Raw genomic sequence first — 22,550 nt, 5'->3', positions numbered from 1 at the left:
GGAATCAGCTGAGCATCTTTGCAATGCTCTTGACCTTTCCCTCAAGGACACAAATTGGCTCGGCAGGTGCAGCCATGTGTGTATTCAGGGCAGACAGGGGGGAAGGTGGGGCCGGTTGAGGCTGAACCCTTTGTCAGGAGAGAACAACTCTGCCCCGCACCTCCACGGCCGACTCTGCCCAGATCTAATTGGCCAGAACTGGGTCACATGACAGTCCCAGCTGCAAAGGAGCTTGGAAAGCAGGTGCAAGGGACACTGTCAATCTTCTGATTCCCTCCCCATTTCTGAGCCCCTCTCCCGCCTTTAATGTGTTTTTGCTTCCAATGGCCTGGCCTGCACCCGGGGCACTTCAGTGGACTCTCCACGGGCCATCTTGCTGCAGGTGCACAGAGCCAGACCCCCAAATGTCTGGCTGCTGTGGGAATATGAGAACCCAGCTCCCTTGCCTCCACTTGGGACTAACTGGGTGTGCTTGATCCGCCAGGGCTCCCTAGGACCCGGGGTTGGGGGTGGGGACTAGGATGCCTTTTTGGCCCCATTCGCCCCACCCCCTCACCGGTCTTCACTTATTCCATTGCTCATACACAAAAGCCCCTCTCACGGCTGCTCCTGGAGAAGCCGGCCTAAGACAGCAGGGAGCAGGGTTATTATGATGGGTGAGACCAACCATGCTCCATTGCCTGACATGTACAAAAGTGGGGTTCTGTTAGCCAGGGAGAAAAGGATATTGGGCAGGCTACTCATGGTACCTGCTGCCGCAGCTCACTGCAAAAAACATTAGGAAAGACAAGCAGAGAGCTTGGAGCCCTCATACATCGCTGATGGGAACGGAAAACAGTGCGGCCACTGTCTTTGGAAAACAGTCTAGCAGGTCCTCAAAAAGTTAAACACAGTTACCGTATGGCCTAGCAATTCCAATCCTAGGTATGTTTCCAAAGGAATTGAAAACATGTGTTTGCTCAAAAACTTGTATATGAGTTCTCATAGCAGCGTTATTCATTATAGGCAAAAAGTAGAAACCACCCAAATACCCATCAACTGATGAATGGATAAATAAAATGTTACGGTATCCCTACAATGAAATATCATTCAACCATAAAGAAGTACTGACACATACTGCAACGTGGGTGAACCTCAAAAACATCCTGCTAACTGAAGACGCCAGACATAAAAGGCCACATGTTGCATGATTGCATTCGTATGAAATGTCCAGGCTAGGTCATAGGGACAGGGAGCAGATTAACGAGGGCCAGAGGCTGAGGGCGCAGGCTGTGGGGTGGAGGGCTGATAGCTGACGGGTGTACGATTTCCCTTTGAGGTGATGAAAATGTTCCAGAATTGATTGTGGGGATGGTTGCACGACTCTAAGAATATGCCGAGAACCACAGGTGTATATTTTAAACGTGTGAATGACATGGTATGTGAATCATACTGCTGTAAAACTGTTCCACACACATAAGCAAAGAAGGGAAAGAGGAAAACACCTTCGATCCCACCCACCCAGAGCAAACCACTGTCAACATCCCAGGGCCTGGATCTACGGTGAGCCTCTTATTTTCTTCACACATACCTCTCACCAACAGAGTATCCTCTGAGGGGAAGCAGCTAAAGGATTTCAAGCAAGGAAAATCCTCAGCCAAAGCTAAGAAGCAAATGTGTCCAGTTGGTCAGGAGATCGACCCCCATACTGTGCCTGGTTGAGACTGCCTGCCGTTTGTCTGCTTGCTTTGCCCTGATTTGTCATCCAGTTTGCTCATCCTCAGGTTCCCCCAACAGGCAGGTCAATTCTCCTAACCCATGTTGTCGCCAAGGCAATTGAGTACAAGGTTTATTCATACCCATTCCAATTTCTTCCCAGCTCCCTGGCTTGGGGGCTTGAAGCCATCATGGATGGGTGAGAAGCTGGGGGCTGCCGAGAGGGTCCATTTGGACCTGGGCCGGATGAGGAGTATCAGACCCGGCCCAGAAACACCCATCCTACTCAGAGTCCGAGGGTGAGACATGACGACCTCAGGAGGACCCGGTAGGTCTCTCTGAGGGGTCCATGCCCCTGACTTGCTGCTCTCCATAGATAAAAAGGCCGGGTCGGGGTGGCAGGCCTGTTTGCACTCAGGGCACTTAGTGCAGCCAAGCTGAGCCACATTGTTCAAACAGACTCCCGGCCCCCAGACACCTGCGCTGAGGAGGGCGAGGCAGGCAGGAGGCTGGGCGCAGGTCCCTGGGCGCGTCCCGTCTCTCCCCCCAAAGCCCTGCCGCGTCCTGGCCACGCCATGCCGCACACTGGGCTCTGCAGCTGCTGGGGGGGCCGGGTGCTGCCGCTCCTGCTGGCTTATGTCTGCTACCTGCTGCTCGGTGCCACCGTCTTCCAGCTGCTGGAGAAGCAGGCGGAGGCTCAGTCCAGGGACCAGTTTCAGTTTGAGAAGCTGCGCTTCCTGGAGAACTACACCTGCCTGGACCAGCGGGCGCTGGAGCAGTTTGTGCAGGTGCCGGGGGGCCGCCGGCGCGGGGTGGTGGGCAGAAGGGGGGTTCTCACAACAGGTCCAAGCCATCGCCCAGGGACCCATGCCCTGTTTGGAAGCAGAGGGTGTGGACACAGAGCCAGATGAGACCTAGATCCAGGTCTAAAACGGGATCGCTGTGACGTTGAGCAAGTCACTTAGCCTCTCTGGTCCCAAATTTCCTCATCTAGAAGGTGAGGAGAATAATCGTACCTGGGCTGCAGACGTTCAGTAGCAGACTAAATGCACTTTCTCAGCTGCCACTGCTGCACAAATGTGAACTCAGTGTCAGTGCTATCCACACTGTGCAAATTTCCTTCCCCACACTCTGCACTGCCCCTACCCCAACTCCGGGGCCACTGTTCTGCCCTCTCCCCAGCCCATGTCTTTGTGCTGACCACACTGGAGGGCTGCGGGTCGGAGACACTGATAAAAGTCAGGAGAGGCCACCATGCTGGCCTTCCCCAGCCCGGTTCTACCTGGAGCTGGGCTTGGTGAGCAGTGGCCAGGGTGACTGAGCTCTGCCAGCACTGTGGCCATGGGGGCTCTGTCTGGTGGCAGAGCAGGTGACCCCTGCCTGGGCCCCTTCTGCTTCTCAGCACAAACTCTAGGGCCCCAGCACCCTCTCTCCAAGAAAGAAGGTAAAACCCAGGTGTTGTGGGGGAAGGTGAATGCAGTCAAGAGCCAATGACAATTCCCACCACAGAGGAACGGCCAAGTTCAGGGTCATCACGATGATAACTGGTGTTCACTGAGCATTTGCATGTGCCTCAAACAGTGGAGAATGGAGTCACTGTGACGGGTTTAGACCCGTCATGATCCGTTGCCTGGGGTCTAGTGATTTACATGTGTTTTCTCATAATCACCTATAATGTCACTATCTCCAGTTTGCAGCAGGGAACTGAGGCACAGAGAGGGGGAGTATGTTGGCCAAAGCTGCACAGTTAGTGGTAGAGACAGAACTCGCACCCAAGACAGCTGCTCTTTACCACACACATTAGCATAAGTGTTGGGGGCAGGAGACAGCCTAGAGCAGCAGTTCTCAAAGTGTGACCCCTGGGCCAGCTGCAGAGGCAACACCTGGGAGCTCATGAGAAACGCCAATGATCGGTCCACCCCAGACCCACTGAATCAGGAGCTCTGAGGGTGGGGCCAGCAGGCTGTGTGTTAACAAGCCCCCCAGGGGATATTGATGCCGGCTCACGATGGAGAACGGTTGACCTAGAAGATGAGCGAGCTGGGTGGTCAGAGAGAACTTTATGGAGCTGGGAGAGAGCTGCCCAGGCCCTTTCTTCCAGGAAATGAGGCCTCCAGCCTCAGGCTTCACTTCCTTGCTCCCCAGCCGTACAGGGCTGGGGCCATAGCACCCATATCAGGGCGGAGAAGGGTTCAGGTGCCTCTCATGACTCCGAGAGGGGGGTAAGGCAGAGGCTCTGGAAGCCCTGGACCCGCCTCCTCTCTCAGCCCTGGGTTGGAGGTCAAACCCGGGAGCCGGAGGGTGTGCAAAGGACTGGTAGGTGGGATCTGACTAGCTCTGAAAACGTGCAGGGAGTCAACAGCCCTGACCGCAGCACTGAGGGATGTGTTCCTGGTTAACAGCCCCCCAGGGGAGCCAGGACATCCCCAAAGTCCTCAGCCTTCCTGGGAGGGCCACCCACTTGCCAGAGGATGTGGAGCTGAAAGGCAGAATTCTGGGACAAGATTCCAGAACACACATCACTGTTCAAATCACAAGGGGAAAAGCTATAGACAGTACTACAAGCAGTATTAAAGGCTGACTCCATCAAGAAAGGAGGCCGTGCCCAGGACCACAGGACCGGTGTCTGACTTTCCCCACCATGTGTGGGTTCTTAGAGAACAATGGAAGGTCCTCCTTTGGTGCCTCCGTCTTAGTACCCCCCACTGCCATCAACGGCTCTCCTCAGTGGGATGGAGGCTGTCAGGGTGGTCGTAAGGGACAGCCTAGGTCCAGGGCAAGAGCTGCTCCAAAGGGTGAGGATCTCCAGGGAGTGGGTGTGTTCCAGAATGTTCCATCTTGGCCTCTCTGGGTGTGTGGGAAAGAGAGGGAGGCCAAAGTTCACATGTGAGGAGACCAGATCTGCCAAAGTGAGAAGAAGCAGACAGCCTGGGTCGGGACACCCGACTGGCCCGGCCCAAGCAGGCCACCCCCACCCTGGCCAGCGCTTGCTCACCCAGCCAGCTGGGAAACGGTTCCCACAGGAACTAGAGCTGCCCCCTCCCCCATCACCTCCCTCCTGTCCCCAAAGAGCTCAATTCACAGCTATGGGGGAGGGGAGGGTGTCTGGGAGCAGATGGGGGAGGGAGCCCTAGAGGGCTGGGCCCCGGGACAGAGGGGCTTAGGCTTGAGCCTGCAGGGAGGGGTTCAGGTTCTGTAAACCCACACTAAACACGTACACACACACTCACACACACACACACTCACACACACACACTCACACACACACAGAGACCTTTGCCCTGTCCTCTGATGGAATTTCTCCTGGAGGCCTGGACTGGGACTCACTAGGGGGCAGCAAAGAGCAAGGCTGCCTGCTCGCCTTCTGTCCCCCTCCATTAGCCCTGTGGGAGGGCAGCCCCATGGCTTTCTTATGGTCCCCAAACTCCATTTTCCCAAATACACCGAGGCACCTCTACCCTGAAAGCTTCCCATTGTCCTAACAACCCATGTGCATCTCGCCCTCTTGGCCGTAACAGTATCTCCCCCCTGGACGACTCTTTAACCGTCTTCTGCCTCCTTAGGCCCGCTCCCCTCCACTGGCCCATGCTGACAGCCCCCACTGCAGTCATCCCTGGCCAGTGGAACAGACAGTGGATTTGAAATCCAATGACGTTGGTCAAGTCTGTAGCCACAATGAGCCTTAGTTTCCTCTTCCACGAAAGGGAAATGAGACTGTCTAAGAATACCATTAAGTGAGATGACACAAAAGCACCCTGTCAAGAGCTTAGCCAATAGCTGGTGTCTTCATTCCCTTTTCCTCCCACCCCACAGGTCATCATGGAAGCCTGGGTGAAGGGCGTGAACCCCAAAGGCAACTCCACCAACCCCAGCAACTGGGACTTCGGCAGCAGTTTCTTCTTTGCAGGCACAGTCGTCACCACCATAGGTAAAGGGTCGGGTGAAGAAGGGCTTGGCTTCCCCCATAGCCCCTGTCTTGGTTTCAGTTTCCCAAAAGCAGATGCTGAGACAAGGCTGGGTTTATCTAGGAGACGATTTCAGAAAGCACAAATAGAGAAATGGAAAAGTGAAACCAGAAAGGGAGAAAAGGCAATAAAGTTTGCATCAATGAGCAGCATAGTTTAGTGGGTAGGGCAACTGGGCTTACACGGAGTGGGGACCCGCTGAGAGGCTAGGTAGCGCCCATCCTCAGAATAGGGCGAGAAAGCAGGGGTACTTGTCCCCCGACTCCTGCCCTGGCTGGTGGACAGCTAATCCTGGATGTATTAACTCTCCAGCATTTTGGACCTGCCCACAGACCAAGTACATTCCTACAGCCAAAAAAAATCTCTCAGGTCGAGAGAGATGTGGGGACTTGGGGTGGGAAGTCATCTTGTGTACAGGAACTGTCCCCACACCTGCAGGTGACAGGACACTGACGTTGTCTGCTATACCCCTCAGCCACAAGACCCACTCCACCTCCCAAAGGCGATGCCCAGACCCCCAGTAACCCCGGTCTCCCCCATCCATACAATTAAGTCCAATCCAGACCAACACCTTCCTTGAGCTCAGGTGACATGTGGAGCAGAGGATGGAGTTGGGACAGGGTGGGGTATACACAAACTTGGGTCAGACCCAGACTTGGCCCTCAAGGATCTTCCAATCCAATGAAGAAGGATAAGATAAACACACCAAAAACAATAGTATAAGGCAAAGTAGATAATTAGATAGGAATGACACAGAGCACTATGGGGAATCACACCTCGTAAGGAGGAGGGTGGCAGTCAGGAGGGCTTCCTGGAGGCAGTGTCATTGGAAATGGGCCTTCAAAGACAGCAGGATTCTTATAAATAGGGATCATTCTAGCAGAGAATGGGAAGAGTGTCCATGAGAACAGGGGTGCTTCCCCTCCTTCCCCCAGAGGTGGTGGAAGACCAACCTCTGCTAGCATCTGTGGGGGAGGCAGTTCTGAGACCTCTCTTCCCGACATTTGCACACTCCTTCCCTGCAGGATATGGGAACCTGGCACCCAGCACCCAGGCAGGCCAGGTCTTCTGTGTCTTCTATGCCCTGGTGGGCATCCCGCTCAACGTGGTCTTCCTCAATCACCTGGGCACAGGGCTGCGTGGCCACCTGACTACGCTGGAGAGGTGGGAGGACCAGGCCAGGCGCTCCCAGGTAGGGCCCTACCATCCTCACAGCCCTGCCAGGCAGAATCTGTTGCAGATTGAGTCCTCCAGAAGCTGACACTGAGACAGAGTTTGGCAAGCAGGTGTTAGGTAGGTACCTGGGGAAGAAAAGGTGGGCAGGCTCGACAGAAAATTGGCCAGCCCCTCAAAGAGCTCTGCAGTATGTGTGGACCTTCAGGGTTGTCCTGTGGTGAGCTGAAATGGCCAGGACTTTATACCCCTGCCTCAATCAGGCACCAGGGTGGCCTTCCCAGAAAGGGCATGCCCTTGGGCCAGGCAGTTCTCGGTAGCTTGCTGTACATCCTGAAGGAGCTGACAGCTGGAGGCCACCTGCTGACAGCTGGAGGCCACCACTGCGTATGTACGCATCTCAGCGGTTATCTCAGAAATCCAACATCCTTTCCTGTGGTCGGAAACAAACTCCGGGCCGCCCAGCATGCCCCTAGTGCCCACCTGTTGGCCAGTCCCTTGCAAAGCCAGGCAGGCTAGGAGGACAGAGGTGCAGAGGAAGCTGGTACACTGCAGTGACAGTCCTCGTCCCAGACCTGAGTCCCCCGGGGGGGCCTGTACAAGTGGATCCCCCCAGCCCAAAGCAATCTCTAAATTCCAGTTTGACCCTCGAATGCAATCCCTATGACCACGTCTTTCCCTGACCTGGGCAAGAGCACAAACGCACAGATCCAAGCCCCACCCCAAAGGTTAGCAGGGTGGGGAAAGCACCTCGCTGTGATCCAGCCCCACTCCCCAATTTACCCCAGAGCACCCCGCATACAAACCTGGGGCTTTCCAAGTGGACTCAGAGACAGACTCCCTCCCTCCCTCCAGCTACTTCAGATCCTGGGCCTGGCTCTGTTCCTGACCCTGGGGACGCTGGTCATTCTCGTCTTCCCGCCCATGGTCTTCAGTCACGTGGAGGGCTGGAGCTTCGGCGAGGGTTTCTACTTTGCCTTCATCACTCTCAGCACCATCGGCTTCGGGGACTATGTGGTTGGTGAGAACTAGGCAATCACATATCTCCGGGTGGGGGACGGGGAGATGTCAGCGGGGGTAACTACAGAGGATCAGATAGGCCCTGGTTTTTTGGAGGAGACAATTTCTGACTCTGCTGTGGATTCTCACAATGTCCTCAGAAGCTGCTAGTCTGGGACCCTTCGCCCTTTCCCCAGGGACCTCCATTGCTGATCCTTGTTCTAGGGAGGCTGGAGGGGCCCCTATGGAACCTGGGGGGTGGCTGTGCCCTTAGACCCCTGGCATTTATCATGTCCCCCTCCCCTGCTAGGCACGGACCCCAGCAAGCATTACATCTCAGTGTACCGAAGCCTGGCGGCCGTCTGGATCCTGCTGGGCCTGGCGTGGCTGGCACTGGTTCTCCCATCAGCCCCGCTGCTTCTGCATAGATGCTCCCAGCTCTGGCTGCTCAGCAGGAGCCTTAGTCTCAAGGAAGGCGGAGCCCCCAAGACAGATGGGCTCTCCAGACCTCAGAAGATCCCCATCTCTGCATGAGCTCCCCCACTCCCCCCCAGGAGCCCCTCTCAGCTTCCCTGCCCAGCCCATATGCCCTCTGCAGTTCCTGCCCTGCCTGCTCCTCCCTCAACCCATTCATTTCCCAGCCAGGGCTGGTCTCAGGAGCTCTCTGGATAGAGAAAGGAGGCAGGAGTGTCCAAGGACGGACATGTAGAGACAGAATCACACACAGATGCATGTGGAGCAAGATGTGCACCGTTGTCCCAAAGCCCCTGCCCTTTCCCCCTCAAAAGTGACCAGACGTAGCTCACTGTGGCCAATCCCCATTGCCCTCCCCACACTCCCCTCCCAGAAGACGTCATACGGGACAGCAAACAGAGGGTGACTTTACTTTTGCCTCATTGGATACGGTCACAATGGGCATTGGTCTGGCCCCCAGTATGTATCAGGCACCGTGCCAGGGTCTAGGGGCACAACAAGGAAAATTCCTGCCCTCGATGTGCATTTAGTCAAGTGGAAGGACTAGCTAGGTAGAGCGGCAAGCCCAACCCAGTGCCCAAAATGCTATGACGAGGGCCGACCAAGGTCTGACGAGAGCCCACGGGAACGGCTGGCAGGAAGAGTCAAGGAGAGGGGCAGGGACTTTGGAGCAACTCAGTGCAAATGGGCTATCTGCCCTCAGGAAGCCACACTGAGGGGCTGCCTCTCACAGCCTGCCAGTGCCCCTTGCCTAGAGGTCTAGAGCTGTCTGTGAACAAGGCTTAGGAGGTCCTGGGTGTCCCACCCACTTTCCTGGGCATGGCCTCCCCTGATCCCCCAGGGCACCCCTTGATCCCATCAGCCCCTCTGGGTTCCTGTCTTCTTAAGACCCTTTCTAAACACATGTTGCCCTGGGGAAAATGGAAAGCCAGCGGAGCCCAGGAGATTTCCAGGAAATGAGTTCCACGGAGGCCCAGCCTCCCTTGGGAACGAGCTCTACCACCCTGGCCTTTCTCCTGCCAGATTGAGGCAGCTCTGGCCAGAAGGAGAGGAGAGATTTAGACCAGTCCATCCCAAGGCCCAGACTGACCTTGGTCCCTACCTCTCCCAGCACCCCAGCAGCAAGGCAGGCCCGTAAGTGTCTGGGAACCTCTGGACAGGACTGAGGCAAAGCTTAAAGCAGAGGCGGCTCCAGACGGGAAGGATCTATAGCAGCAGGACAGACCCAGCTTACATCCCAGGACTTTCTGATGTGGAGGAGAGGCCTGGGGAGCTGAGGACCCACCGCCAGGGACCCCTTACCTCTCCAGTACCCCTCCTCATTCTGGGTAGAGGAGGGAGTGAGGGGGCCTCTTAGGAAGCAGAGAATAGACAAACCCACTGGTCAAGGCTTCTCTGCCTCCCAAGCTCACGGACAAGTGGTGACCAGCTGGGGTGCTTGTCTTTGGGTACACAAAGAACAGGGTGATGGTCTGAGAGGACTCGACAGGCAGCAAGTTCTTGGAGCTAGTCCAAGGGTCCAAGGACTTAGGCAGGGCCCTACGACAATAAACTTGGCTTCTACTTTCTCTTCTCCCGGAGTGTGGTCTCCAGGAGTCCCTCCCACCGATTGCTACAAGACAAGCTGAGGGTTCTGGGCCCCTTCCTTCTCAGAGTCTGCGGTCACCCAGCAGCCCTCCCCTTCTCCCTGAGCTAGGCCTGGGGGTGGGCACTCCATACTCATTCGAGGCGGGGCCAGATGCCCACAGCTCTGGACCTCTTTTTGTCCCTGGGATTGGATCCAGTGCAGGTGGGGCAGGGCTGTCCAGCACGCCTGCTCTGCTGAGCAAACTGGGCACAGGCAGCTGTTGTCTAGGGAAGGGACCAGCTGAGCTCCTAGCCCTTCCTTTTCTGTCTGGGTCCTGGTCCATGGCTCCAGGCTTCAGCCTCCCTGCCTGTCCCGTTATGTGCAGACCAGGAGCCCGAGGGGCGCCCCAGGGTAGGGCTCCGGGCTGCGCGGTGCCAGGCACCGTGCTCCTGCTACTCACCTACCTGGCTTACTTGGCACTGGGCACCGGCGTGTTCTGGATGCTGGAGAGCCCTGCGGCGCAGGATTCCAGCGCGAGATTCCAGCGCGACAAGTGGGCGCTGCTGCGGAACTTCACCTGCCTGGACGGCCCGGCGCTGGATTCGCTGATCAGGGTCAGCGGGGAGCGTGGCTGCCCGGGCGCGACGGGGATACGGGGTAGGAGAGCGCGGGGTGGTGGACAGAGGGCAAGAGGGCACTCCCCCGCTACGCACAGGGAAACACCGGGAGCACTTCTCCAAGAGGGTAGAGGAGATAGACGCGGGAACGACGCAGGGCGAGAGGGGGAGGGAACGCGTGGCGGGGGGCCGGGGTGGTGGGGGGGGGGAGACGAGAGGATTGAGCTGGACAAACAGGGAAAGGGTCCCCGCTCCAGCGAGAGGAATGCGCAGTGCAGCGCTCTGAATCCTCCTTTAGGGGCGAGAGGGCATGACCCGCCGGGTCGACAGAAGGTTGCGTGGCGCACACATCCGAATTTGGGGATGAGTACGGCAGGGGGCGCGCTTATCCGGGTCAGGAACTGCCAGGGTCGACCCGGTCGGGTCAGAACAGGGGCAGGGCGCGCCTGGAGTGCTTGGGAGGTGACCTGGAGGGGTTCAAACTGGGATGGCTCGGCTGTGTCAGGGTCGGACGACGCATGGCCTCTTTCACAGAGAGACTCCCGATGCAAATATGCGAATTGGGGGCGAGGGCGGCAGGGGGCGCTGATGGTGCCTAAGGATGAGTCAGACCCATGGCACCACCGTCAGGGTCTGGGGGTAAAGGAGCGCGGGGCGCCCTTGTCCTGGTGGTGGGTTGAAGCGGGCCGAGGCGCACGTGCCAGAGTCTGGACGCTCCAAGCGTGCAGACCCGGGTCGGAGAGAAGGAGAGGCGGACGTAGGGGCGCTCTCTTGCTGACCCCGCGTTATTCCGAGATTTCGGACGCGGGAGCTGGGCTGGGCGCGCCGCCCCAGCCGCAGAGATCTGGAAGGGCCGAAACGGACAGGGGCCAGCAGGATGCAGAGGTCCTGAGAACAGAGACTGCTCAGAGGATGGGGTCCTAGAGAGGTGTGTGGAGGGAAGAAAATAAGGGAGGGTTCTTGGAGCAGGACATCGAGGATGGATGGAAGTCTCCTCCAATTCTGGGCGGGCGACACTGGACTGGCAGCTGCTAGGTTTGGGGGATGTATTAACATCCCAAGGCTAAGCTTGGTCCCAGAGCCCAGATAGTCCCGCCCCTAGCTGGAAATCCCTGCCCTGGCAGTCCCCGTGCTTCCTCTGCCAAGGAGGGCAGGGCCTGCGTCTTGGGCACCAGAGCAGGGGTGGAGTCCTGAGCCCTCGCACTGGGCCTCAGCAGGGCCTGGAGCTGGGCAGGGCAAGGACCATCTCCACTAAGGACCGAATGTAGCACCTCCACCTCCCACCTCTGAACTTCTACAATTACCGCCCTCCATCTGGCCCTGGAGGTTGTGACACACCCTTTGCAAAGGAGGTGAACTTCAACTACCAGCACCCTGGGCCCGGGGAAAAGGACAATGATGGGATGACAGTAACAGTAAATGCTACAGGGTATCAAGCACTGTTCCCAGTGTATTAACCTGTATTAACGCGTTTTCTTCCTCACCTACCCCACAGGTAGGTACCGTTATTATCTTCCCCATTTTAGAGATGAAGAAACAGAGGCTCAGAGAGGTTAAATACAAATATATGGCTACATAGCCAGGTTGCTGGGCTGTGAACTTCCATGACGACTCCCTCAGTGTGGATCCGTGGGCATGGGTGTTTCCCACGGTTCCCAGCAGGACTTTCATCTCTGGGCACTTGACCTCCAACCCCTCCTGCTCCACCTCCTCCGCACCCTCACTCAACCCTCCTGTGGCTTCATCCTCAGAAATAAGGATGTGGTGTCTCCACCCCAGATCTGCCCCCTGGGTGCAGACATCTACATGCAACTTCCTAGCAGCCCTGAAATTCCCCCAAGGTTAGGAGCAGGCAGTCTTCCTCCTCCCCGCCTTCCTCACCCATCTTTCCTCAATCTCTGCCACTGGCATCACATCCACACATGCTCACAATGGTCTTAGGTGCTTCCCTCACTACCCACACCAAACAGGGCCAGAGGCCGGGGCTTCTGAATGTCTCTTCTCTGTTCCTCCTGGACCACTCTGCGCCAGGATGCAAGCCAAGCTCTCTCCATCGTTCACCCCTGCAGGAGTCTTTCCCCTTCTGCCAACATGCTCTACACTGCCAGCTGCCACAGAGCACACGACCTGATCTTGCCTCTCCTTTGCTTAGTGGCCTTGGAAAAGGCCTGCCACTCCACCCCTGGCATGACAGAACCACGCATGGCCTGGCTGCCAACGACCTATCAGTCTCCCTATGCGAGATTCCAGGTTCAGGCCTGCCTCCCATCTACCTAAATGTCCTTCCACTGGCAGCAATCCTACCTGACCTTTAAGGAAGGCCCAGCTAAAGCCCCCTCCATGAGGCCTCTCGCCCTAACCCCATAGAATGAACACTTTCCCTCTCGGCATTATATTCGTAACAGTAATGATGACAGCAACCACTAACGTTTTCCATGTCCAGGTATTGTTCTGAGTCTTTAGGACATTATTTAACTCTCACAACAACTCTATGAAGTAGGGGCTGTCAGTGTTTCCATTTTGCAAATAAGGAAACTGAGGCACCGAGAAGTTGAGGACCTTGCCCAGGATCACGCAGCTGCACTGTCTTAAAGCCTAACACTGCATTGGTGGCACTAGAGTTAAGTTTGTCTCGGTCCCACCAAGGAAGTCATGTCGCTTTCATCTTTGTGTCCCCTAAAACATCACACATCGTGCCTGGCCAGTACCTGTTGCAAAAATGGGTGAGCAGAGAAGAAAAGGAATGGCGTTCTTCCAGCCAGTGAGATATCCTGGGCTGATCTGGGCTCCAGGATAAAGAGAGGGAAGGAGCTGTCCCCATGGTTGGAGGGGAAGAGCTTCCTGGCCCCGGATAGGCTGGGCTCAAAGAGTGGTTATGAGGAGTGTCTGGGAGTTTGTGTGTGTATGTGTGTGTGTGTGTGCATACACACGCTCCTGTGTGAGTTTGGGTGCAGGGGCCCAGTCACCCCACAGAGCCTGGTGGTCACTGCAGCCTCTCCCCCAGGGCATCATCCAAGCATACCAAAGTGGGGACATCGTCCTCGGCAACACCACCAGCATGGGGCGCTGGGAGCTCATAGGCTCCTTCTTCTTTTCCGTGTCCACCATCACCACCATTGGTAAGAGTGGGGTGGGGCCAGGTGGGCGGGGCTGGGGAGGGTGGTCTCCTGAGGGACAGAGGACCAGTGCGTTTTGGAGGGGTTCCTCAGGCCTTGAGATTCTGAGGGTAGTCAGTGCTTGTAGTATGAGCACAGCTCGGGAGCAAACTCACTGCCGATCTGCTGTATTAGTTTCTGCATTTCACCAAGGACCCCAGGAGTTTGAGTGCAGGCTCAAGTTTGAGAAGCACTGCTCTGGGGGACCTCTGCCTCACACAACCTCTCGGGAAGCAGAGGGTCTCCCCTGTGCTGCAGTAAAAACACTGGGCACTGTAAGTGTCCTGGCCTCCTCCGCCAAGCCCACCTAACACTGAGACCAGGGACGGTTGTGGGGAGGTGACGGTGATGAAGGGGGAGGCCAGGAAAGGGGGGTGGAAATCCACAAAGAGCCTTTCGACCCCTTATTCTCAGCCTTAGAGGAGAAGTGGCCATTCCTGGAGGCCTCTCCTCAGCTCACTGAGGCATCCCCTCACCCCCATCACGATCCTCTCCAAGTACCCTTCCTCCCTATCCCATGGGACACCTGGGCCAAATCACCCTCCGTCTTCTCTAGCCCTGCCCTCAGGAGAACAAAGGTGGACCTTTGTTTGGGGAGGGCGCCTGGGCGCTGCTGTAAGGGGAAGAGAGCCCTCCAGCTCTGAGACCCAGGAAGTAAGTCAGATGGCCTCATCCCCCTGCCCTGGCGCCAGGCCCCAGCCCCTGCATGACACTGGATTCACCACCAGGTGGCAGGCTGACACCGCCGGTGGTTTGGGCTGTCTCCACCAGCTCTCGGCCCCTGGGGACAGAGGATGGGACTTGGGGGGGATCCACAGCTGGAAGAGCAGGGGTTGATGAGGAGTCAAGCAGAGAGGTTTACCTCTTCCGGATGCCAACGGTAAAGAGACCTCTCTTTTAGAGGAGGAACCTGTAATGGCCAGGAAGGGAAGATGGATGGGGCTCTGGAGGAGGCCTCTGAGGTCCTCAAAACAGAAGCTGGTTCAGTGGAATTCAATCAGTCAGCCATTCATTCATGCGACAAACATTTATGTAGCACCTCCTGTGTACTAGATGCTTGAGAGTTCACATTCCCATCTACAGCACACCTCCATTGCCTCCTTTCATTCCCACACCACATTGTGAGATGGATGTCAACATCCCCATTTTTCAGACAAGGAAACAGAGGCTCAGAAAGATCAAGCCACTTGCTCAAGGTCTCACAGCCTACAAAGGGTAGAGCTGGGATTCAAACCCAGGAAGCGACTCTGACTCCAAAGCCAATGCTCTAGACTAGGGCGTGCTTTGGCCTCTCTTGGGACCATGCCCTCTGAGACCCCTCAGTAAGGTGAGTGAATGTAAAACACCAGTTTCAATACAGTGCAAGTGAATGGAGTGTGTGGGCGTGCTGACCCAATCTGGGGGTGGGGGTGGGGCAGGGACATTAAGCAGCAACACGGGGCAGTATACAAGGCATCTGTCCATCTATTTACACATTCATTCCTGAATTTCCCATTTATTTGTTCATTCATTCATTCATTCTTGTACTCATTCATCACACAAATGGTGAGCTCCTATTAGTGTCAGGTCCTATGCCAGTTGTTGAGAATTTAAAGATTATTAAGACCCAGCCCCTGCTTTTGAAGGGCTTACAACACTCAGGAGCGGCATTGTCACACAGGGGCTATCCTCAAAGCTCAGCAGAGTGCTGGGGGAGCTGCTCCACGGGAGGGTCAGAACTTAAGAGGCCATTTACAAGTGGGCAAGGAGGGGAAACTTGCTCTTGGTAGAGGGAGAGTCACGTTCAAAGGCACAGAGGCACAGGAAGTCTGGGGGTTCAGAGGGGCAGGAGTGTAGCCAGAACTGGGAGGCAGGGAACCAGATGGGACTCAGAGATGGGCTAGGTGAGAGTTTGGACTTTCCCCAGCAGATGTGAGGAATAATGAAGGTTAGTCACCTGGGAGAGGAGGGGTGATGTAATCAGGTTTGCATTTTAGAAAGACAAGGCAGTGGTGACCAAGGAGTGGGGAGACCGGGGTGGAGGGGAAAGAAGGAGGAAAGAACGTCCAGGCTGGTGGAATCCTTCTAGGAGCTCCTCACCCTCCCCAGCCTCCCTTCCTTCCCTTATCTTCATGACAGAGGCCCCAAGCTCCACCCTCCCCAGGTCACCTGATAGCCATCCTCTGCCCCTCACTCCCAGGGTGTTCAGGAGAGAGCCCAGGTGTGTTAGTTAGGGCCCTCTGGGAATCAGATAAGACAGAATCAGGTGTATTGGGGGATGGGAGGGGCTTTTGAAGGATAAAGTAGGAGCCAGAGAAGTGATGAGCCTCAGGTACAAAGCAGGCTGATACCTGTGAAAGGAGAAAGGCAAGGAAAGGCCTTGAAGGGGAGGAGCTGCAGCCTGCGGTGCGGCTCTGAGAAAGGCTTGGCGGGGTGATGGGAGCCCCTGAGCAGGATGGCCTGTGAGAGGAGTGCTTCACCGGGCAGTGGAGGCCCCGGGTTTGGTGGCTGTGCCCAGCCGTGGGCTGGGAGCCGTCGGGACACCGCAGGACCTTGGCCTGAATGGTGCAGGAGATCCCGGAGGCGCAGCGGCTGGAGGCTCCAAAGCCTCCCGTGCTCCTGTCCCCTATGCCTCTGCCCACCAGAGAGGGAGGAAGTGAAGAGAGGAAAGACAGGACTCCTTCGTGGGTTTGAACTCACGCACATTGCCGAGCCTCCTAGAGCTTCGTAAAATACAGGGTATAAGCCCCATTTGGAAGGAGGGAATGGATGTGTAGGGCCCCCTGCACAGTGCCTGACATGGGAAAGGAAGGCCTTGACCAACACCAGCTGCCACGTCTGGAGTGGGTTAGGAACGGGGCCCCAGGAAATGTCCCCTGAAGTGCCCCTGCGTCCCCTCAGGCTATGGCAACCTGAGCCCCCACACGATGGCCGCCCGCCTCTTCTGCATCTTCTTTGCTCTGGTGGGGATCCCGCTCAACCTGGTGGTGCTCAACCACCTGGGGCACCTCATGCAACGAGGAGTGCACGGCTGCGCCCGCAGGCTGGGGGGCGCCTGGCAGGTGAGGGGCCCGGAGTGGGGGAGGGGTGGGCCACGCGCTGTCTTCGGGGCCCACTGATGGCGGGTGAGGGTTGTCACTATCCCCAGTGAGAGTCTGGTAGAAAAGGACAGCTGTGGTGAGAATGGGGGCCCCGGGGTGGGAGCAGGAGGTACTTCTGGGAATCAGGGTTACTGGTGGGGATGTGGTAGGATTGGGGGGATGCGGTGGGATTGGGGTCACTGCCCAGAAGGGGGATCGGTGGGGGAGGTACAGTGGGACCTGGCCGTGGGACGGGCGCGAGGCACCCAGAGAATACGGGCCAGGTGGTGAGGCCCCGCGGGCAGCCCCCTTCTTACTGCCTCCAGTTCAGTACCCCCAGCCTGTCTGCTCCCCACCCCTGCACTGGGCAGAGGCCACATGGGGGCTGAGCGGCTGTGCACCCACAGGACCCGGCCAAGGCCCGCTGGCTGGCGGGCTCCAGCGCCCTGCTCTCGGGCCTCCTGCTCTTCCTGCTGCTGCCCCCGCTGCTCTTCTCCCACATGGAGGGCTGGAGCTACATGGAGGGCTTCTACTTTTCCTTCATCACCCTCAGCACCGTGGGCTTCGGCGACTACGTGATTGGTGAGAGCCCCCAGCAGGCGATGGGAGGGGCAGCCGGAGACGCGTCTGCCTCCGCAGCCGTGTGCACTGGGCTCCTGCTGCATGCCCACCCCTTTGGGGGCGTGCAGGCCCAAAGTCCCAAGGACAGGGTCCTTGGCAGGTTCAACCCGCCTTGGTTGTGTGTCGAGGGTAAGGTCACTCAGACAAAAAAATGACAACTGGGGTTTGAAGCAGCGCTCTGGGCTGTAAGACACACTCCTGGCCATCTTGACAAGCACTGACCCATCATTCTTAGAGCTCAGCAAATAAGGGGAGTCCCTGGCTCTCCTCCCCGGTCCCAGGGTCTCCACTCCCCACTTCGCCCCACCACATTAAATGCCAAGCTTCCCCATGCCCCTGGGTTGGGGCCCACAAGGATCAGGCTGGAGCGTCCAGGAGACTCAGGAAACCCCAGCCCCCCATGACCTCCACTGGAAAACAATTGGCAGCCAAACTCTGAGTGCCTGCAAAATGGGCTGCAGGGTTCTGAGAGCTCCAGGTGGGGTGTAATCAGTATCAGCACCCCAGAAGCCTTGCGTAATAATAGAGCTGAGGCAGATGCCCAGCAGGTGGCAGTGGAGGACATTCTGCAGGACAGGACGGGTGGCTGGACCCACCAGCTCAGCCTTGGTAGCTCCCTCCATTCCCACACCTGAAGGCTCAACATGTGAGCTTGGTCACTGGCACCACCACTACCCTGGCCTCCAGGGGCTCTGTGCTTTCGCTTGGATCCTTGGCCCTCGACTGGGGAGGAGGCCCTGCCCTTCTTCACCTCTGGAGACAGAACCCAGCCTGGAATATTGGAATTAGGTTTTACCAAAGGAACAAATAGCTAGGTCACAGGCAACCTAGAGTGATCAGTGTCACCCCATTCTACTAAGGAGGAAGCTGAAGCTCAGAGACGCCAAGCCATTTGCCTGAGATTGCACAGCTAGTGAGATATCAATTCTGATCTGTTTGACTCCAAAACTCATACTCTTCCAGACCACCTCACACACCCCCTCTAGGCACCTCAGTGCTCCTGGGTATAACATGAGGGGCCTGGGCTGGGTGATGGCTAAGACTCCCTCAGTGCCTTTTGGCCCGTGTGCAAGGTCCCTGAACCTCTCCTCCTCATACTGCTCTTCCCGATATCCTCCGTCCTGGGAAGGAAGCTGTCACTCTGGAAGGAAATCCTCAGGAAGGTTTATTCCCCCTGGGCATGACCCCACTGCTACCTTCAGTGTGGAGAGACGTGTCTGAAGAGAGCTGAAGGCAGCAGCTCCCAAGGACCACATCTGCCCCCTCACAGTTCAGAGAATGATTCTTGGATCTGTTCTCGCATCTCTGTTCCCACTACAATTTCCCTAGTCTAGGCAGGACCGTTGCCTAGGGCTGGTTGGGCAGGTTGAGCACTGCACAGCCCTAACGGGTTGTCTACATGCAGAGTCACCCATGGCACCCATGGATTTGTGCAGTCTCCATCTTTGTCCTCCTTTGGCTCTTATGACCTTTAAAAATGACAAGTGCTATCATGTCACCTGCCCAGCTCCTCTAAAAACCTTCCGTTTTTCCCATAGTCTTAGGACGGAGTACAAAATCCATGAGTAGGGCTGCAGGAGCCATCTCCGTGACCAGGCCCTGCCTCCCTCTCCACTCTAAGCCTCTCCCTTCCTTGTTGCACTTGGGCCACCCTGAAGTACTCTTCTGAGCAGCCGTAGGAGCCTCAACCCAGGGCTGTGTGATCTGACAGGTCCTGCCACAGCCTCCCCAACCAGGGCTCAGAGGGTGAAATGCAGGGCTTATCGCCAGTGATAGATAATCCTAAACGTGGTTTGGAAGGCCCGGTTCTCTGAGAGAGCCAGGGCAAGGAGAGGGTAGAGACGTGGGAACAGGAGTCATAACTGTAGTTTCTTGGGGCCCACTGAGCACCGAGGCTCTCAGAGTTGGGTCCTGGTGGGAAGAGCTGACAGGAACAGCCGATATGGGGTTGAGCGGAGTCTGTGAGGGTGTCCTGTGACCCTATAGTCCCCTAAGGCAGGGCGGGGCAGGGGGAGGAGGGGGCAGCCCTCTGTAGACATGGACATCCTGGAAATGGGAGGAAAGGCCTCCACCACCATGGAGGGCGGGGCAGGGACATCAGCACGGCCTTCTCTACCGAGCAAGGAGGGCTGATCAAGGTCTTGCTACCCTGTGAGCCACCCTATGGAGAGCGGCCAGGCAGGGGAGGCTGGGGTATGGGGCACAGGCCTCCCAGAACCCCCTTCCACCAAGCACCCTGACTCAGGAGGCCTGGCCCAAACCCCTGAGGGCCCTTTAAAAGCCCAGAGGCTGCCTGGGAAGACTAACCCTGCTGAGGGGCTGCGGGCAGAGCTGCTCCCTTCGCCGTATCTCCAGAGATTTGCCACTCACGCTGGTTCCTTCTGTAGCCATTTCAGCGGTTTGTGGCAGGTGACCACACTGACAGCCTTTGACTGCCTTACCTTCAAGGGGAAACTGAAACCCAGAGAGGGACAAAAAGCTGATTAAGGTCAGAGAGCAGGCAAGCCTAGGGCAGGTCTAGGATAGAGTCCCGTATCGGGGCTCTTCATATTTCTGTGTTCCAGAATCTTCCACAGCTGAGAGGGGACAAACCCACTCTCCCCTCTTTCCCATGTCTCTCAGCTTTCTTTGTCCTGAACAGGGTCCAACCCATTTCTTGGGTGGGATTGGGTGTCCATTGTCCCTGTGTCAGCAGCTATAAGGGACATTGTCCTCACTGCCTCCGCTCCTCTTTGCCCGCAGGCTGCGGGGGGAGCAGCTCCCAGATCCCAGCCGCCTGCTCCTCCCCGGCCCCACGGCCCCCGCAATTGCATTTGCTACTCAGTTGCGCGCCTTGCCAGCTGCCAGGACTCCTGCCACTAATGATTTTGGCTAAAAAAATAAAATAAACGGGGAGAGGAACACTTCCCGTCCACTGCCAGGAGCAAGCTGAGCTGGCGGCGGCCGGGGCACAGAGCTGGCTCACTGCTAATCTCATTAGGGACCACCGGCGGAATCGTGGCCCGTAACCCAATCGGCCTAATCCAATCCCAGCTCCAGCCAGGTGGCAAGGTCAGTTCCTGGGCTGCGGGCTCCTCCCCAAGCTGGGGCCCAGGTGATGGGCCTGGTCATGGGAGGACAGGACCGAGACGTTGTCTTGGGGTCAGCAGGACAGGATGGGGGTAGACAGAGAGCTGGTACAGGGAGCTAAGACACTAAAGGATGTCGAGGAGATAGGACAGATCTTCACCCTTTGAATGATCGCCGTCTGGTGAGGGAGGCAAGAACAGACAGAGGGAAGAACTAAGTAAAGCAGGCCCTTGACATAACTTATCTAAGCTTCACGGTGACCGCCATCCATCCCCTCCCTTAGCCGTTACTTATCCAGCCCTGACTGAGTTGGGGATTCCAGTGTGGGAATCCAATGGCGAGTGAAACCATCACCCACCTACAGTGAGCAATAGCACATCACACCATGTGCCAGGTGCCATCCTGAGCACTTCAAATGCAGGAACCCATATGATAGTCTCAACTGCCCTAGCAGGGGGACACTCGTTGCCTCCATTTCACAGATGAGGAAGCTGAGGCCCAGAGATGAGTAACTCACCCAACAAATGCACATGGGCTGTGAGGGAGTATGACAGAGAGGCGCAGTCTAGCCCCTGGGAAGTGACATCTGAACTGAGATCTGAAGGAAAAGGGGAAGTTAACCAGGATAAGAGGAATTGGAAATGAACATTCTGAGCCGAGAAGACAGCAAGTACAAAGGCCCTGCGGCAGGAAAGACGATAGATGGAGAAATGGGGAAAAGACCGGAGTGACTGCCCCCTAACGCTCAAAGGGGAGAGTTAGGCAAATTGAGGCTGGAGAAGTAAACAGGGGCCTGCGGATAAGAATTCAGGACTTCATCTTAAAAGCCAAAGGGGAGAAATTATTTTCCTCATTTCACAGGTGAGGGACAGTCAGACAGACGAAGGGCACACAGCTAGTAAGAACTGAGGCAGGATCCAAGCTCCAGCGGTCCCGTGTTCTCCCTGAAGCTCCTGGCAAGCTGTCTCCCTTCCTACATGAGAAAACCACACACAGAGACACACAAAAACAGATCAGGCATCAGAACCTCTTCGAAAGGCTTGGGAAAACACAAACGGCTGGGCCCACCCCCAGGATTTCTGATTCAGTACGTCTGGAGTGGGGCCCAATCATTTGCATTTCTAACCAACTCTCAGGTGGTGCCAGACGCTGCTGGTCCAGGGGCCCCACTTTGAGAACCGCTGGGGTAGAGCATAAACAAAATACCTCAGACAAAGAGGAAATTTAGTTTGCAAACCCAAGATACCAATCCAGGGAGGCTTCCTGGAATCTTAGCGCTGACCACCAGGCCAGCAATCCCAGAACTGTTTGGACTTCCCATATTCTGCTCGTGCGCCTCAAGCCCTGTGTGTCCATTTCTGCTTTGGGAACGCGACCCTGACTTTCCCAGGCCTCCATCCTCTGACCTTGCCTCCCCGCCAGGGATGGACCCCTCCCGGAGGTACCCACTGTGGTACAAGAACACAGTGTCCCTGTGGATCCTCTTTGGGATGGCATGGCTGGCCTTGATCATCAAACTGCTCCTCTCGCTGATGGAGACCTCAGGGAGATCGTATTCCTGCTACCACCGCAGCTCTAAGGGGACATTCAGGCCCCGAAGCTGGAGTCAGGGCCCCGATGGAGAGGCAGAGCCCCACGCCCCACAGCCAGGCTGCTATCCGGAAGGGCTGATGGGAATCGTGCAGCATCCGGAACCCTCTACGCAAGTCTCCTGCTGTGGAAAGGACAGCTAGCTATACTCCAGTATTTGTTCCATCTTCTTCCTCAGTAATAAGGCCCATTTTTTTAAGCTTGGCACATGATCGCCCAGACAAAAGACTACATTTTTTTTTTTTTTATCTCTTAAGGCTAGGTACAGCTATATGATTAAATTCTGCCGAATTGGATACATAAAGAAGTATCCTGTGTGACTATGGACTTGACTTTCAATGCAGGGGGTGGCAGGGGCAGGATGTGCCTCTCTCCCCCACTTCCTTCTTTTAGCTGGCTGCAATGCTGATACGGTGGCAGGAGCTCTGGCAGCCGTATTGCACCATGAGGTAGAGGCCATGTTTGAGACTGGTGACACAATAAAGCAGAAAGAGTCTGAGTTCCTGATGGTTACAGAACCACCGTAATAAACCTGGACTGAATAACACCAGCCTTCATTTATTGTG

General features: G+C 56.4%; 2 protein-coding genes and 1 long non-coding RNA gene across 3 annotated transcripts in view; 2 read left to right on the top strand and 1 right to left on the bottom strand.

The window, feature by feature from the left end:
* Positions 1-10,471, bottom strand: part of LOC117020170 (uncharacterized) — a 21,464-nt gene extending 10,993 nt beyond the window's left edge. The window contains exon 1 of the long non-coding RNA XR_004422637.1: positions 10,338-10,471. This is a non-coding gene — a long non-coding RNA (uncharacterized LOC117020170). The remainder of the gene's footprint in view (positions 1-10,337) is intronic.
* Positions 2,147-9,812, top strand: KCNK16 (potassium two pore domain channel subfamily K member 16). Its single transcript, XM_033102429.1, has 5 exons — positions 2,147-2,483; positions 5,509-5,623; positions 6,686-6,852; positions 7,689-7,854; positions 8,143-9,812. The coding sequence occupies exons 1-5, from the start codon at positions 2,271-2,273 to the stop codon at positions 8,364-8,366; spliced, it is 885 nt and encodes a 294-aa protein (XP_032958320.1). The 5' UTR covers positions 2,147-2,270; the 3' UTR covers positions 8,367-9,812.
* On the top strand, positions 10,052-22,550 carry KCNK17 (potassium two pore domain channel subfamily K member 17). The gene is made up of 5 exons (XM_033102428.1): positions 10,052-10,487; positions 13,495-13,609; positions 16,526-16,686; positions 17,112-17,286; positions 21,817-22,550. The coding sequence occupies exons 1-5, from the start codon at positions 10,215-10,217 to the stop codon at positions 22,125-22,127; spliced, it is 1,035 nt and encodes a 344-aa protein (XP_032958319.1). The 5' UTR covers positions 10,052-10,214; the 3' UTR covers positions 22,128-22,550.

The sequence above is a fragment of the Rhinolophus ferrumequinum genome, chromosome 3 (genome assembly GCF_004115265.2).
Source record: "Rhinolophus ferrumequinum isolate MPI-CBG mRhiFer1 chromosome 3, mRhiFer1_v1.p, whole genome shotgun sequence".
NCBI lineage: Eukaryota > Metazoa > Chordata > Mammalia > Chiroptera > Rhinolophidae > Rhinolophus > Rhinolophus ferrumequinum.
The sequence above is the reverse complement of the archived record's forward strand: the minus strand, read 5'-3'. Positions and strand labels throughout refer to the sequence as shown.

Bases quoted from the DNA above. Each gene is read 5' to 3' on its own strand.
- KCNK16 (XM_033102429.1), top strand. From the start codon at position 2,271: ATGCCGCACACTGGGCTCTGCAGCTGCTGGGGGGGCCGGGTGCTGCCG. The intron at 2,484-5,508 runs GTGCCGGGGGGC...CCCACCCCACAG, and splicing joins CGCTGGAGCAGTTTGTGCAG to GTCATCATGGAAGCCTGGGT. The intron at 5,624-6,685 runs GTAAAGGGTCGG...CCTTCCCTGCAG, and splicing joins CACAGTCGTCACCACCATAG to GATATGGGAACCTGGCACCC.
- KCNK17 (XM_033102428.1), top strand. From the start codon at position 10,215: ATGGCTCCAGGCTTCAGCCTCCCTGCCTGTCCCGTTATGTGCAGACCA. The intron at 10,488-13,494 runs GTCAGCGGGGAG...CCTCTCCCCCAG, and splicing joins CGCTGGATTCGCTGATCAGG to GGCATCATCCAAGCATACCA. The intron at 16,687-17,111 runs GTGAGGGGCCCG...GTGCACCCACAG, and splicing joins GGCTGGGGGGCGCCTGGCAG to GACCCGGCCAAGGCCCGCTG.